At 36.4% G+C, this 15,451-nt stretch overlaps 1 protein-coding gene across 37 annotated transcripts in view; it reads right to left on the bottom strand.

The window, feature by feature from the left end:
- The window catches only part of VPS13B (vacuolar protein sorting 13 homolog B), an 857,597-nt gene that overhangs the window by 223,069 nt on the left and 619,077 nt on the right, over positions 1-15,451 (bottom strand). For all 37 annotated transcript variants that reach the window (XR_012416558.1, XR_012416559.1, XM_073999176.1 and 34 more), the window contains one exon: positions 8,651-9,338. Coding sequence is in view for 35 of the 37 variants with exons in the window: in XM_073999176.1 (XP_073855277.1) it covers positions 8,651-9,338 (688 nt within the window). In the remaining 2 variants the exon portion in view is untranslated. The remainder of the gene's footprint in view (positions 1-8,650; positions 9,339-15,451) is intronic.

Below are 15,451 nucleotides of genomic sequence, written 5' to 3'. Positions count from 1 at the left end.
AGTATCTCAAATAGTTTTTTAAATATGTATGTTTAAAGTCATCTCTTGTTCACAGAGGACTGGTTCCAAGACCTCCTGTGGATACCATACTCTGCAGATACTCCAGTCCCTGATATAAAATGACCTGGTATTTGCATTATAGCCTATTTATATCCTACTATACACTTTAAATTATCTCTAGAATACTTATAATACCTAATACAATATAAGTGCTATGTAAATAGTTGTTATGCTGTATTGTTTAGAGGATAGTAAGAAAAAAAGGCTGTACATGTCCCGTAAATATGCAATTTTGTTTGGAATACTTTTGATCTATGGTTGGCTGAATTCACAGATTGTGGAACCCATGACTACTGAGGGCCAGTTTTATACAGTAATCCCCTGCTCTTATCCGTGGTTTCAGTTACCTGCAATTACATATGGTCTGAAAATATATTTTGAGAGAGAAAGAGAGACCACATTCACATAACTTTTATTACAGTATATTGTTGTAATTGTATTATTTTGTTGTCAATCTCTCACAGTGCCAAATGGATAAATTAAACTTCATCATAGTTATGTAATTATAGGAAAAAACAGTATATATAAAGGTCAGTACTATCCACAATTTGAGGCCCCATTGGGGATCTTGGAACATGTTCCCTATGAATAAGGGACATTACTACATAGTATACACATATATTTATACATATATATTTTAAAATTATATATATCAGTCACATGTTCTGCGAAAGGCAGGTTGACAAGAAGGGCAATGAATCTCACAGCATTTTCCCCTTCTAACTTGATTTGATAGTACATGAAAGGAAAGCCCTAAGGAATGCAGAGAGAGAACACCATTGCTGCCCTCTGAGTGTGTGCTTATTGGTGGCACGGGAAGAATCAAGTTAATGCTGACAACTCCTTGGGAGCAGTAATTACTGATTAGGATATATGTAGTTGATCTGTGCTTAAGATGTAAAGATATAAAAGTATCACTTTTAGAGGAAATCCCCTATTAAGTTTCCCAGAAAACCAAGTCCTGGCTAATGGACTAGAAAACATTATTATTAGTTTTAAATGGCAGGATTTCTGGTGCCAGCCTAGACTGGAATAACCTCACTGCAGCCTAACTCTCATGCTGCTTACAAATAAAAACCTTGTAAAAGACACAAAAAGCAAATAAATACTTGAGAATTCTGAAAAGTAAATCGGAACAATGCAGATTAGGGAGGAAAGTCCAACTTGTGGCTATAACTTACGTGGTGATGAATTTCCCAGTTCGTGGTGTTGTGTGTCTTCTTTTATGTTTGACTTGAGAGTGAGCCCTATATTGTGGTGCACAGTGAAGGTAAGGACACATCCAAAGCTCCAACAGAAACATTGTCTGGAAATTAAGGCCCCTGTGGTTTCAACAGTGTAGGGGAAATCTTGTTGCTTTTTCTTTTCTTTTTTTTTTTTCTCTCTCTCTCTCCTGGCTTTGCACTGAGGGTGGACCCAATATCCAATGTGTGTGTGTGTGTGTGTATGTGTGTGTGTGTGTGTGTGTGTGTGTGTTGAGGGGAGTGTTACAGTGGTGGCAGTGACACAGGCATTTAAGACTTTAAGCAGCTGTTACAACTGTATTTCATGAGGTAAAGGTAAACACACCTGAAATGAATTGAAATATAAGTTCTTAACAGAGAAATACAAACTACAAAAAAGAACCAAATGGAAATTTTAGAAGTGAAAAATTTAATAGAAGTGATCCAATCTGAAGAGTGGGGAAAAAAAAAGAAAAAAAATGAGAGTCTTAGAGATTTGTAGGACAATATTAAAAAGCTTAACACTTGAATTCCAAAAGGAGAAGAGAAAGAGATTGGTGCAGAAAGACTATTTAAAGAAATAAGGGCCAAAAGTTCTCAAACTTGGTAGACAAAACCAAAACAATATACCCATAAATTTACAGTCAAGAAGATCAGAGAATTCCACACAGGATAGAATCAAAGAAACCAAGCCCAGACACACAATAATCAACCTACAGAAAACTAAAGATAAGCAGGTGTCTTGAAAACAGCTAGAGAAAAACAACACATTACAAATACGGAAAAAATAATTGGAATGAACACGGATTCCTCATCAGAAACCACAGGGGATAGAAGAACATGAAATACTATCTCTAAAGTGCTAGAAGAAATGTCAACCCAGAATTTTACATCCAGCAAAAATATCCTTTAGGAATGAGAAAAAAAAAAAAAAAGATACTCGCAGATGAAGGAAAACAGTATTTATTGCTAGCAGCTCTGCTCTAAAAGAAATTCAAAAGGAGGTTCCTAATGCTGAGGAAAAATGTACCAGAGGGAAACTTTGAGCTCTGGGGATAAGGGAATAGCAATGAACATGGTAAATGGCTGGGAATATAAAAGACCACTTTCCCCCTCTTCAGTTCTTTAAAATATGTAAGATTATTGAAACAAAGATCAAAATCTTATCTGGTAGGGTTTTGAATATATAGATGTAATACTTATGACAATTATAACATAAATGGAAGACAGTAAAGGAACCTATGTAGTTGTAAAGCTCTCCCATCTTCCTTTAAGTGATCAAATATTACCTCTAAATAGAGTGTGAATGATTAGACATGCATACTGGAAACCCCAGAGCAACGACTAAAATATATTGCAAAGAAATATAGCCAAAAGGCAAATTAATAAATTAAAATATTTAAAAATATTCTGAATTGCAGCTAGAGCTGAATATACAACTAATAAAAAAATCAGTAACTTTAAAGATGTATCCAAACAGTTTTTCTTAAACCATCGCATACAACTGCTACTAGCTTTTCTAAATGGCTTCTCTGAGAGTTAAATAAAGGTCATAGGCTTTATTTAACTAATTTAAGTGTTTCACAACCCTCCATGGCATGAAGATCTTTATTCTGCTAAACCTTCATAATTAATCATAGTAAGTATGGTTATCACATGAAGCTAGGTGCCTGAAGGTAGAAACTGAGTCTTATTACTGGTTTCTCAGAGTCTTGCACATATCTGACAAGCAGCAGGTGCTCACATTCAGTGAATGAATGAATATTTCCAAAATATGTCTGGTGTATAAATGAAAGCACAATAGGAATAAAAGTTTCTTCTGAAGTAATAAGTCAAGCTGATTGTGTAAGACAGGAGGGAAGATGTAATTTTAAAAGCCAGATTGATTAAAGTAGTCACCTTGGTATATCACCCTGTATTCCTACAACACTCAAAGGATTTTCAATATTCACTTTTGGGCTCTTCATCATAGTTGCCTGAATATGTCAAATTAAACGAAATGGGTTCATAATTTAATGTCAAAACTATTTCCATCTTTCTAGAATCACCTAGAGCCATGCTTTAACAATGAATAATGCCCAGGATCAAGTGACATTCTAAGACACTTATGAATTTCAGAATAAAAATCTCTTGAGATGACCAGGGTCATCTGTGTAGGTCCCTTGTGCATGGATTTTTTTGTGATATTCATACAAATTAATAAGATAAATAAATTATTAATTAAATAAAACCTTTGACATATACTCTTCTTATATTTATATAAAAACTATGATTTTACCTTTTTTGAAAAAATTATTAACCTTTTTTTTTTTTTTTTTTTTTTTTTGGAGATGGAGTCTCGCTCTCTCACCCAGGCTGGAGTGCAATGGCATGATCTCGGCTCACTGCAACCTCTGCCTCGTAGGTTCAAGTGATTCTTCCACCTCAGCCTCCCAAGTAGCTGGTATTACAGGCATTCACCATCATGCCCAGCTAATTTTTATATTTTTGTAGAAACAGGGTTTAACCATGTTTGCCAGGCTGGTCTCGAACTCCTGACCTCAGGTGATCTGCCTGCCTCAGCCTCACAATGTGCTGGAATTACAGGTATGAGCCACCACGCCCAGCCATTAAATCTTTTTAAAGAGTAAAACAAAATCCTTTTTCTTTTTCCTCCGTATGATTTACATATAAAGGAACATGAGCACCTATAATAATGGTTTATGACGTGTATAGAAAACAATAAACAATGACAAGCCATATTGTGCTAGGATTTTTTTTTAAATAATCAAATGTTATTGTCCTCTCAAAACAAAACCCAGAAAACCAATATCTCTATAACAACCTCATAGGTATTTTTGAAATGTGACAATGGGGCAATTATTGAGATGCCCATTATATTAGGCTATTTTTGCATTACTATAAAAGAATACCTGAGACGGTGATTTACAAAGAAAAAAGATATATTTGGATTATGGTTCTGCAGGCTGTACAAGCATGGCATTAACATCTGCTTGGCTTCTGGTCAGGCCTCAGAAAGCTATGATCAGGGCAGAAGGCAAAGGGGAAAGCCAGTATATCACATGGGGAGAGAGGGAGCAAGGTAGCGGGAGGTGCCACATTCTTTAAACAACTATATATTTCATGAACTCAGAGCAAGAACTCACTTATCACTAAAAGGATGGTACTAAGCCATTCGTGAGGAATCTGCCCCCATAATCCAAATACCACCCAGCAGGCCTTATCTCCAACACTGAGAGTCATATTTCAAGATGAGATTTGGAGGGGATAAACATCCAAACCAAATCATACAATCATACATATATGCTAAAATGGCTATTGGCTGGTTGACACTTGAGTTACCTTATAGAAAAGAATACATTATTTTGTGTTTGAGACAGGATCTCACTCTGTCATCCAGGCTGCAGTACGTTGGTGCAATCACGACTTATTGCAGCCTCAACCTCCCAGGCTCAGGTGATCCTCCCATCTCAGCCTCCCCGATAGCTCAGACTACAGATGCACGCCACTGCAACTGGCTAAGTTTTTGTAAATTTTGTAGAGATGGGGTCTCACTATGTTGTCTAGGCTAGTCTTGGACTCCTGAGCTCAAGTGATCCACCCACTTTGGCCTCCCAAAGTGCTGAGATTACAAATGTGAGACAGTATGCCCAGCCAAAAAGAATTTTAATATCCAGAGGAAAAGTATGAACACTGTGGAAACACATGACATGTTACTTCTTTCACTTTTAACTTATGATGCCTTTAACTTTTCCTGGACATTTCTTAGAACATTAGCTTCATGGTAGAATCTCTTTAGTCCCTCCAATTTAAAGACATTGCAATGACTCCTTCACTTTATAATGCAGAAATGGAGCTAGCCACCCCCAACTTACTGCTCCCTCTCCTTCCCTCCCCATGAATGTTACCATTATAGCCATTTCTATTTTTCTCTTTTTTCTTATCCATAAGGTTACTATCTCAGGGCTTCCAAAAAACACTGGTTATGGAACAGTGCTTTTTTCAGGAAAGAAAGTGCTACATAAAGGGTTTCTGGATAACCAAATTGGTAATGGGACTTAGACAATTCATTCAAGTGGACACATAAAACACATTTCCAGATCGGTTTTTGAAAAATAATTTCATTAACATTTAATAAAACTTATGTATTTAAAACTCGGCATAAAGTAATTAGTGCTCCACTAGAATATCAAAGGAAATCTGCATCTTCAAAACAAGTCAAAATAAATTTCTACCTGATATTGTAGAGCCTTACAGATATCAACTCCCTGAAGCCAAAGCCAAATTACAGAATTCCAAATTACAGAATGATGAAACTTCAGAACTGGAATGGATTTTGTTGATATCTATTATAATCATCACATTTTACAGATAAGAAAACAGAAAGTCAAAGAAGTAAACTGCCTAAGATCACTTTACTAATTGATGGCAGGGCCATGAATAAAAATCCCAGGTTTTCTGCCTCCTAGTTAAATATTCTTTCCACTATATGATATTGACAGCTAAAATAGTACCAGCACACATTTATGAGGGCCTAGGCCTGCTGGCTCAATGCTAAGTACTTTAGAATTATTCATGAATTATCTCTTTTCATTTTCATAAGTGCATAATGATATAGGTATACATATAAGTGACAGAATTGGAACCCAGGTTTTCCATACCTGAGTACTGTGTAATCACAGCATGGACCCAGTTAACATACAAATTCACCAGTTAAAACTTAAGAGAGGAATCATTTGCATGGTAAGTGGGACAATACAGGCTGACTGCAAGAACCTCCAATTCACATCCTTCTTTTCAGGGGACCCATAGAGGTTGAGAGTCTAGACTCAGGAGTCCAACACTTCTTAGCTTTGAATTGTAGCTCTGTTTACTGCTAGGTCTGTGTCCTTGGGGAAGTTACTTAACTTCTCTAAGGCTTAGTTTCCTAATCTCTAAGAATAGAACATTTCCCATAGAGTTGTCATTAGGATGAAATAAGATAATGCATTAAAGCAGTTAGTACAATGCCTGGCACAGGGTGATCACTCAATAAATGCTAGCTGAATTTTATTTTTAGCCATTGTATTTTAATTACTTGCCTCCTTTTGGGTCTTCTGAAAAAAATTTCCCTAGATCACTAAGTTCACTTTTAAGAAATATTATCATGCATATTGATAACTTTTGATTATTACTAACCAAGAGTCATACTATTGAGATAATATAAATGTCCAAGTAGATGCATTCTGTGTAGGGAAAGGCATCCATGAGAATATTATGCAGAAAATGCTCCTTAGAAGGTATGTGAGTCTTCTTCCTCCTACATTTACCCCCAACCCCTATATTAAATCTGGCCCATGACCACCACTCTAGCTTCATGTACCAAGACTGGGTTCCATGTCAGTTTATATACAAGGTTTTTTCCCCCCTTTAAGCAAGAAGTGCTCTATTATTTTAACCTAGGAATTGATTTTAATCCAAAAGTCTATCTTTGATATGAGCTCTTATAACTTTGCTGAATACAGACTTAGATGAAAATGTATAAACACATGATTTGGGAGTATATCAATAAAACAGATTTAAGCCAGTCTGCTCTTACAATTTCGGAAAGTGGAAACAAGTCCATCATTGGCAGTTCTTTTCTATTACTGTGGACCCTGGCTTGCCTCAGTTTAACAGTTTCAAAGGTTGAGGTTACATACAGAGTATCCTTAGGTTGGGCTGGAAGTAAGCAAAATGAGGCTTCTGTGATCTCTGCATATCTACAAATTTAGGAAGAGGTCATAGCTGTTCCTCTCAGCCCCTTTCCCCCTCCTACTTTCCTCTGCCTCCCCCAATGTTTTTAGCACAGGTCACCCACCTATAGAGCGACTGTAGCTGAGTGAACTTAATGAAGGGCTGAGAGTTAAGAATTCATCTCCTAATCCTGCACTTAAATTTTGGCTAATGCCAAGCAGACTTGCAAGCAGGTATCAGGTATACAGGCATGAGTTCTTGAATCACATAACATGTCCCACTATACCAGCATCTCCCATATTTTCAGTGCCGCTGAAGTATCTTTTATATCAAAGGCATCCAGTAAATGAGAACATGTTTGAGAAAGAGAGGCAGTTGTTGCTGGTAAGGGTTTAACAAATGGCTCTTGGAGTAGGAGAGCTGATATGATTGAATTTGCAAGCATCTGTGGCATAAATACTTTCACCATGGCCAATTTAAGCTACTAGTGGTTTAACAACTGTCTTGCAAAGTTCTTGAGTCTAACAATCAGCTCTTTTGACCCATTATGAGCTGCACAGGAGAGAGGGACAGCAAGCAGCCCAGGGGTTACTCCTCAGCAACTGGCTAGTTACCCCTTTCTTAAAGCAGGGGACTTGCACTAAACCCTGGCCTAGAGCTCCTTTGATGCTATTTCCTCAGGCTGAATCCTGATTCCCACACCTGCCATCTACCTTCCGGGATCCTGCCATGCAAAACAGTCCTTCTTAATGGCAAGAACGAACAAACCTGTATTCCAGATTAGATTCATTGTCCAAATGCCTTACTGCTGGCTTCCACCTATTGGATGGGACCAGCTGAAAGCAATAAAACGCCTGAACTATACCTGAGCTTGCTAGAGGGCCTCTTTGAATACTGAATCTTAGGTGACCCAGTTACTCTCTCCAGTTTTTTTTTTTGGCCAAATCTCCAAATCTACATTAACTGAGGGAAAAGGTATATTGTCACCTTGCTTGACTCCACTGGCCCTTGTTACTTAATAGCTTGTATGTCTTACATCTGAACCCTGCTCACTTTCCTAGTCTCAACAGGCAAAAAGCTTCGGAAATTTCATATAATTATTATAATTAGAATAAGGAAGGGATGGGTTGGGCAGCAAGAGCGAATTAGCCAACATCAATATACTTTCTGTAGATGTACAAAAATCTTTAAATAATCTTTATTAATAAACCTTCTCAATTACATTTAATATGACGCTATTGCATCAAAAGAATACCAAAAACAAACTTCATCTTCTAAGGCTTTTCTTTTTTAATCTGAATAGAAGCATTAACATGGAAAGTATACCTATGGGCCATTAATATGAAACCGAGCTATGCTTTCCAAACACTGGAAATCGTTAAGCATCTCTATAGTCAAGAGAATCCCTGTTTCATTCAGTTCCCAGAAAAAAAAAAATGATATTCAGAGGCATAGTAAGAATACTAAGGCTAAACCTCAATACATTTCAAATATTTAAACAGGATTCAGCTGTGGAACATGAACTTTACATATTCTGTAGAGAAAAGACGTTTTGTCTGTCAGCTGTTTCTGTTTAATCAATCTGGAAACTATGGGAGTACAACTTATTAGATAGTAATTATTAGCACGTCAGTAAGTTTGAAGGTTCTTACCTGTACATTTGTAATCAGAGGCCACCCCTTTAAGCACAGCATCAAAAATGGATACTTCCACTCGCTGCTTTCTGTGGTGACAACTCAGAAGCAAGGAAGGCTGGGACACAATAAAGTACAGAAAAGGTTCTAGCTGTAAGTCACCAGTTCCTCTTCGACCAGGCTGCCGAACAATAGTTATACCAAGTGCTTGTCTAGCAGATGACCTTGTGGATGCATGAATACTTTCAAGAGAGAGGACCCCTATTTTTTTCCCTGAAGGAAAAGAAATGCTGCTCCTTAAGAGATCTTCTGCTGTCACTGTGGAAATACATGCCTGGTTGGGCTTAGCAACATCTGAATCAACTTCTGGGAGATTTAATGAACTCTTGTCTGTTTTTTCATTATCCTTCTGTTCTTGTGATTTCGATTTGGATAAGGCCATACAGGAATAGGTCATTAGTGAGATTCTACTTGCAGTAATAAATATGTCAAAGGGAATAAAATTTAGATTTTTTACAATTGATGACTGGCGTGAGGGACGGGCAATGCGATGCTGGCTGGCACCACTGTGCTGCTCTATTTGCACTATTCTGATTTTAACACTGTCACTGCCAATTCCACTATCCTGAGCACCACTGTACCGAGATGAGGTTTCAGCCATGCCTCCATCAAATGTATCCACTTTTTTCTGTTCTTGTTTAGAGATCTGTAAGAAAAAAGTAATAAAACATTTCAAACTAGTTACATGCCAATTGTCATATAAAAAATGTTATATAAACATGTTGTCAAAAAGAAAATTTTAAAAATGAGTCTAGTATAACTTAAAACAGTAATCAGAAAAACAGAATAGGTGCCCATTTCCTACACCAGACCCCCAAAATCACCTTAAAATGCCAAGGAAATACTTGAGAAAAAGCATCTAATGTTCATTTCCATCATTAAAATACATTTTTGAATGTCAGATCTTCTTTCTTTGGATTACTACAGAATAGCATATATCTTTTAAAATGTCTCTTTAAAGAATTATTTTAATACATATTTTTATAGTGATTTCCCAAGCAATACAATAAACTGTCTCCAAAATCATGATTACTGGTGGTTGAAATTATATTTTATATAGAAGTAGTTTCTACTATATTCCTTACCTTTCTTATAAAACTGATTTATAGGTTTTTAGACAGTAAGAAAGGGAAAAATCAGTAGTCCTAAATTATGAAGGACAAAGAAAAGTACACTAAAATAAATGCATGCCATTTCAAAAGATGTTTATTTTCTCCTACTACAATAGGACTTAAAACAAGGACAAATATAAGTGATAAAGTAAAATCAAGTCAGTAATTAAGTAATTAAAACCCTTGAGGGTAGATTTTTCCTTTGTGCAATAAAGGCTACTAGTTCTCAAAATTTTCCACCAATGAGTCCCTAAGTAGAGAACAAAGAGCAACTTGGTGGCAGCAGCAGTTATAATCACTTGGCTCCAAGACCATCAGTTCCTCTTTCTTAGACTGCCTGACCATCAGTCTGCAACTTGCTATTCTGCACCTAGATATTTTACTTGCTTTTTCAACAGAATTATTAAGGTAACCATAAAAAAAATCCATAAGAATAAAAAAACTACCTCACCCCATCTTATCTCCAAACATAACCAATAGTAATATTTCATGGCTCTTCCTTTCAGTCTTTTTTACCTACCTATGCACAGGTTCCCTTCACCTGTATCCCTTTGTGGTTATAATGATACCATAGGGACAACCTGATAACTCAAATTTTGACATGCTAATGTACTCTTCATAAATACAATTTTTAAAAGCTACATAATACTTCATTTAGTGTTAGGAACAATTTGTTCTACCATTCACATATACCTGTATATTCAAGCTTTCAATTAGTGCTGACAAACCCCTAGTGATATTTTCTCAGGACAGACAGGCTCCTAGAAGTGAAATTATTAGGTCAGATACAGTTATTCACACTTGTAATTCTAGCACTTTCAGAGGCTGATGTGGGAAGACTGCTTGAGTCCAGGGGTTCAAGACCAGCCTGGGCAACATGATAAAACCCTATCGCTACAAAAACATATGAAGAATTAGCTAGGCCTGATGGTGTGCCCCTATGGTCCCAGCTACTTAGGAAGCTGATGGCTTGAGCCTGGGAGGTGGAGGTTGCAGTGAACTGTGATCATGCCATGGCACTCCAGCTTGGGTGACAGAGTGAGACCCTATTTCAAAGACAAAAACAAACAAAAAAAATTTTTTTTTAAAGTGGAGGCTGGGTGCAGTGGCTCACATCTGTAATCCCAGCATGTTGGGAGGCCGAGGCAGGCGGATCACGAGGTCAGGAGATCGAGACCATCCTGGCTAACATGGTGAAACTCCGTCTCTACTAAAAATACAAAAAATTAGCCGGGCGTGGTGGCGGGCGCCTGTAATCCCAGCTACTTGGGAGGCTAAGGCAGAAGAATGGTGTGAACCCAGGAGGCGGAGCATGCGGTGAGCCGAGATCCCACCACAGCACTCCAGCCTAAGTGACAGAGCGAGACTCCATCTCAAAAAAAAAAAAAAAAAAAAAGGAATTATTAGGCAAATGGTTTGAAAAAGTTAAAAGTTACTATTGTCCAACACCTATCCAAAAAGGCTGCACTCAGTTACATTACTATCAGCAATAAAAAAATGTCTCCCAAAGTACTGGGTAACTGTGTATTGCTTATTATTATTATTATTACTATTTTTAAAGACAGAATCTTGTTCTGTTGCCCAGGCTGGAATGCAGTGGCGTGATCATAGCTCACTGAAACCTACAACCCCTCAGTGGTGGCTCAAGCAATCCTCCCATTTCTGAGGAGCTAGGATTACAGGCATGCACCACCATTCCTGGCTTATTTTTACATTTTTTGTAGAAATGAGGTCTCATAGTGTAGCCCAACTTGGTCCAAATTCCTGGCCTCAAGCAATCCTCCTGTCTCAGCCTCCCAAAGCTGCTTATTATTTTAAAAACTCCTTAATTTGATTGGTAAAAAAATATATATTTATATATAAGAAATAATATATATGCAATAACTTATATATATAAGAACTAATAAAAAATTCAAGAAAGTGAGGTAATCCTCATTAAAAAAGGACTTGTTTCTGTCCTTTGAAGACACCATATTCTTTCAAACCATGCAGTTTATACTGTGCTCTTTCCCTTCCTGGAGCACCCCTCTGAGCTTGCTGTAGCTGGTGAACATTTAGTTATCCATCACGATAAATGACATTTGTCCGAGAACTGTTCTTTCACTCTTTTCCTTCTTGGTGATCTTAGTAGTTCACTTATACTTCTATTATATGGTATATTTTACTAAAATGTTTCGTGGTAACAGTATCAGACAGCATTAAGACAATATATAGGCTTTGAAGTCACACAGATGTGGGATCAAGTCCAACACTCTCTAACTGTATGACTCTGAACAAATTACAAATCTCTCTAAGGCTATATAATATCATTTGTAAAATGAGGATAATAACTCCTACCTCAGAGTTACTACGATGACTGAATTAATAGCACAGTGCCTGCCTTACAGTAAATACCCAATAATGAGCAGCTGTTACGTTGTCTCTTTTACCAGGTGAAGAACTGTTAGAGGGAATGTAGTATACAATTCCGCTTCTATATATCACTAAGGAGCAGGACAGTGCCTAGCACAATGAAGAGAATCCATGAATGTTGGATATGTTTATCTTTGATACAACATTAAATGAAAAAATTGCCCAGCAGACTAGAGTTACATGATTGTTACGATATAAATAAACGTAGATGGAGAATTCTCAATACTGTACTCCTCAAGGTCTTTCCCAGACATATTTATTCATAGTGTCTTTCCTGATCTGCATTCTCTACCTCGTGGGCTGATCATACTTCAAAGAATCCTCTCTATCTCTTCTGTCTTTGTCCTCACATTGGGACATTAATATCTAACTCATAGGGTTGCTGCAGCATAAAATTAATTAACATATTGAACAAACACAGTAGGCACTCTAAAAAGGGTAAGTTAAAAAATTTATCTTCTTTGTGAAGACTTCAGCAATGCTTCCAGGTGGTGCTAGTCTTTCCCACTTCTATGCTTTTATGACAATCTAATATTATAGTACTTTTCACACTATATTCTGTCTCAGGGATTGTGAGCAATTGAAGAAAAATAAAATACCGTTGAGTTCATTTATTATTTGCCAGACACTGTTAGCACATTACATAAGCTACCATTATAATTATTTGAGGAGGAGTACTATTATCCCCATTTTACAGCTGAGAAAATTGAGGTTTATAGAGATTGATCAATAGTTCCAAGGTCAGACAGCTAGTAGGATTTGGGTAAGAGGAAACATCATGTTAGTATTCCTAGAACATACTTTAGTGCTTATCACATAATAAAACTTAATAATTGTGTGCTGACTGAATAAATGAATGAACATATTTAAAAATTCAGTAAGATAAAAATAAAGATAATTGTTATCAAAATAGCAGTTTAATGTTAGTTATCCTTATTATGAAAATTTCAAATAGACCTCCAAATCTATTACCAACTAGGAATTCTCAAATAACATGTGAAAAGTAATGAAATCAAGTACTTAAGTAGTCAAATGCGAAATCAAGCACATTTTGAGGCATTACAAACTAAATACCTAAATACAGTATAACTAAAAAATCCTTTAGGTTGAGTTCCAATGGCAAACTCCAATCAAGAACTCAAGTTTTAGAAGCTATTTTCATTCTCTGAATCAAGAAAGTTAAACACAATTAACTACATGAAACTATAGTTTCTATGCATATAGCATTTTTTACTTCTGATTTACAGATTTATACTTAAAATCAACTCTCTCCCTCTTTAAAGTGGATTAAGTGTTCCCATAGGTGTTAACATAAAATGGCAAACCACCTGTAGAGAAAGGTAAAGAAATTTAGCATCCAGCCTATATTACGTGCTGAGACTGCCACATTAGTCTCCAGCAAATGTCAAGTGGTGTGATCTTAAGATATAAATAACCAGCAGTGGCAGGATGGCAGCTATCAGTTCAGGTCACAAAGGTTACTGAACAGAAGTCAGATGGTAACTAATTCTAATCACTACTGAGCAGAATGGAATTTGAACCAATGACCTAGAGATGAAAGACTCTGACTTCCATTGGAAGGAAAGGAAAAAGTACAACTTACCCAGTACTAGAAAACTAGATTCCTAAAACTGAGTTAAAAGCCAGGATTTCCTCAATTTTTTTAAGCCTCTAAACTATCTGTAGCACTGAAATAAACAAGCTGATGATTTTGAGACATATTTAAAAATCCACTGGTTTGTCACCAGTCCACTGCAGATTTATTACATTGAAGGGTATCTGGCCCACTACTGAGAAAAGTTTTTAATTAATTATGTGTGCTGGGCCCTAAACTTGGGCATCAATTTACTATTCCTTTGTGGAAAACGAAGAGTTCACAATGTAATAACTCTGAAAGTAACTTTTGCTTTATTATTGTCCGAGGGGACTAATAATTTAAGTTGTCAAAAATAGCAGTATCTGCTTACTGTTGGTGCAGCAGAAACATGTATTTCTGGGCAGTGCTGTTACATCAGCTCTCCCACTCTTTACCTAACTTATTTAAGATGAACAATAAAAGTTTTCTTTAATTAGCTACTGGTGTGCATTAACATCATCATGATTAAACCATAAAAACCAACTGTACATTACTCTGGTCCTCTGTTCCATATGTTTTGAATTATTCTGTTTGAAAATGTACTTTGCGTCCCTTTCAAAAGTTCGACCTTCTGCTTTCAGAGAATTAAATGCATATTACTGTATTGAAGAAGATAATGTTTCAGACCTCCAGGCATATATTAAACACACTGGCAGCACTTGAGACAAAATGCTTTACTTATTAGATACTTCCTATTCTAAACAGTGTCATCAAAGGCTAAAAACAAAATCCATATAAAAGCTGCACAATGCTTCCACACAGAACCTGTGCCAAAATCCCTGTACTTTCCAACTAATGAGGAAAGGATGTGTACTCTTAACATATGAATGTAAGATTTTCCAAGCATTCACTTTAGGAAACTGGGATATTGATTCCATATGGGTTATGTTAAATGGAACTGTATTGGTAAAATAACCTTTAAGATATCTGGCATGATAATGATAATTAAACAATATTCAAAGGACTAAAACAAAAGGGAATTTAGTTCCACAATGGCTAATTAAAATAAAATGAAAAAATACAGCATGCCATTTATCAAGATAAATTGTTATTGTTTAAGAACTATTTAAATGCTGTTAAAATATACTTTTAGATAAAATCTGAGAGAGCTGGAAAAATATTTGTGGCTTAAAAATGGATAGTTTGGTGAAGAAAAAAGTATAGGACTCTGAAATTTTATGCAGAGATAACAGCTTTAGAGCCTTGAGTACAACCAGATGGTACTTAAATTGGAGGAATTCCACAGTTTTTCTATCAATGGGTTTCAATATGAGACAGTTTTCAATAGCTAGGAAAACATGTCAAGTTGATAGTTTACTTCTTAGATCATTTCAGCGCATTTTCCCATCCTTTCACAGCTGTATATAGAACAGATACTAGCCACCATGGAGAAGGTGCTGAAAGCTGTACTGGTAGCTAACGAACTGTAGCTAATTCCTCTTTTCAATGTATTAAGATAGGTAAGTTTACTAGCTCACTCTGGGGTTTGGTTAAGAGCCATAGTGTCTCAGGAGTAGTAAATAAAACCACATTTGAATAATGCGACAATGTCAAGGAATGCATTAAACTAATTTCAGGTTATATTAATTAGATGTTCTT

Source organism: Macaca fascicularis, chromosome 8 (genome assembly GCF_037993035.2).
Source record: "Macaca fascicularis isolate 582-1 chromosome 8, T2T-MFA8v1.1".
In the NCBI taxonomy this organism is placed as follows: Eukaryota; Metazoa; Chordata; class Mammalia; order Primates; family Cercopithecidae; genus Macaca; species Macaca fascicularis.
The sequence above is the reverse complement of the archived record's forward strand: the minus strand, read 5'-3'. Positions and strand labels throughout refer to the sequence as shown.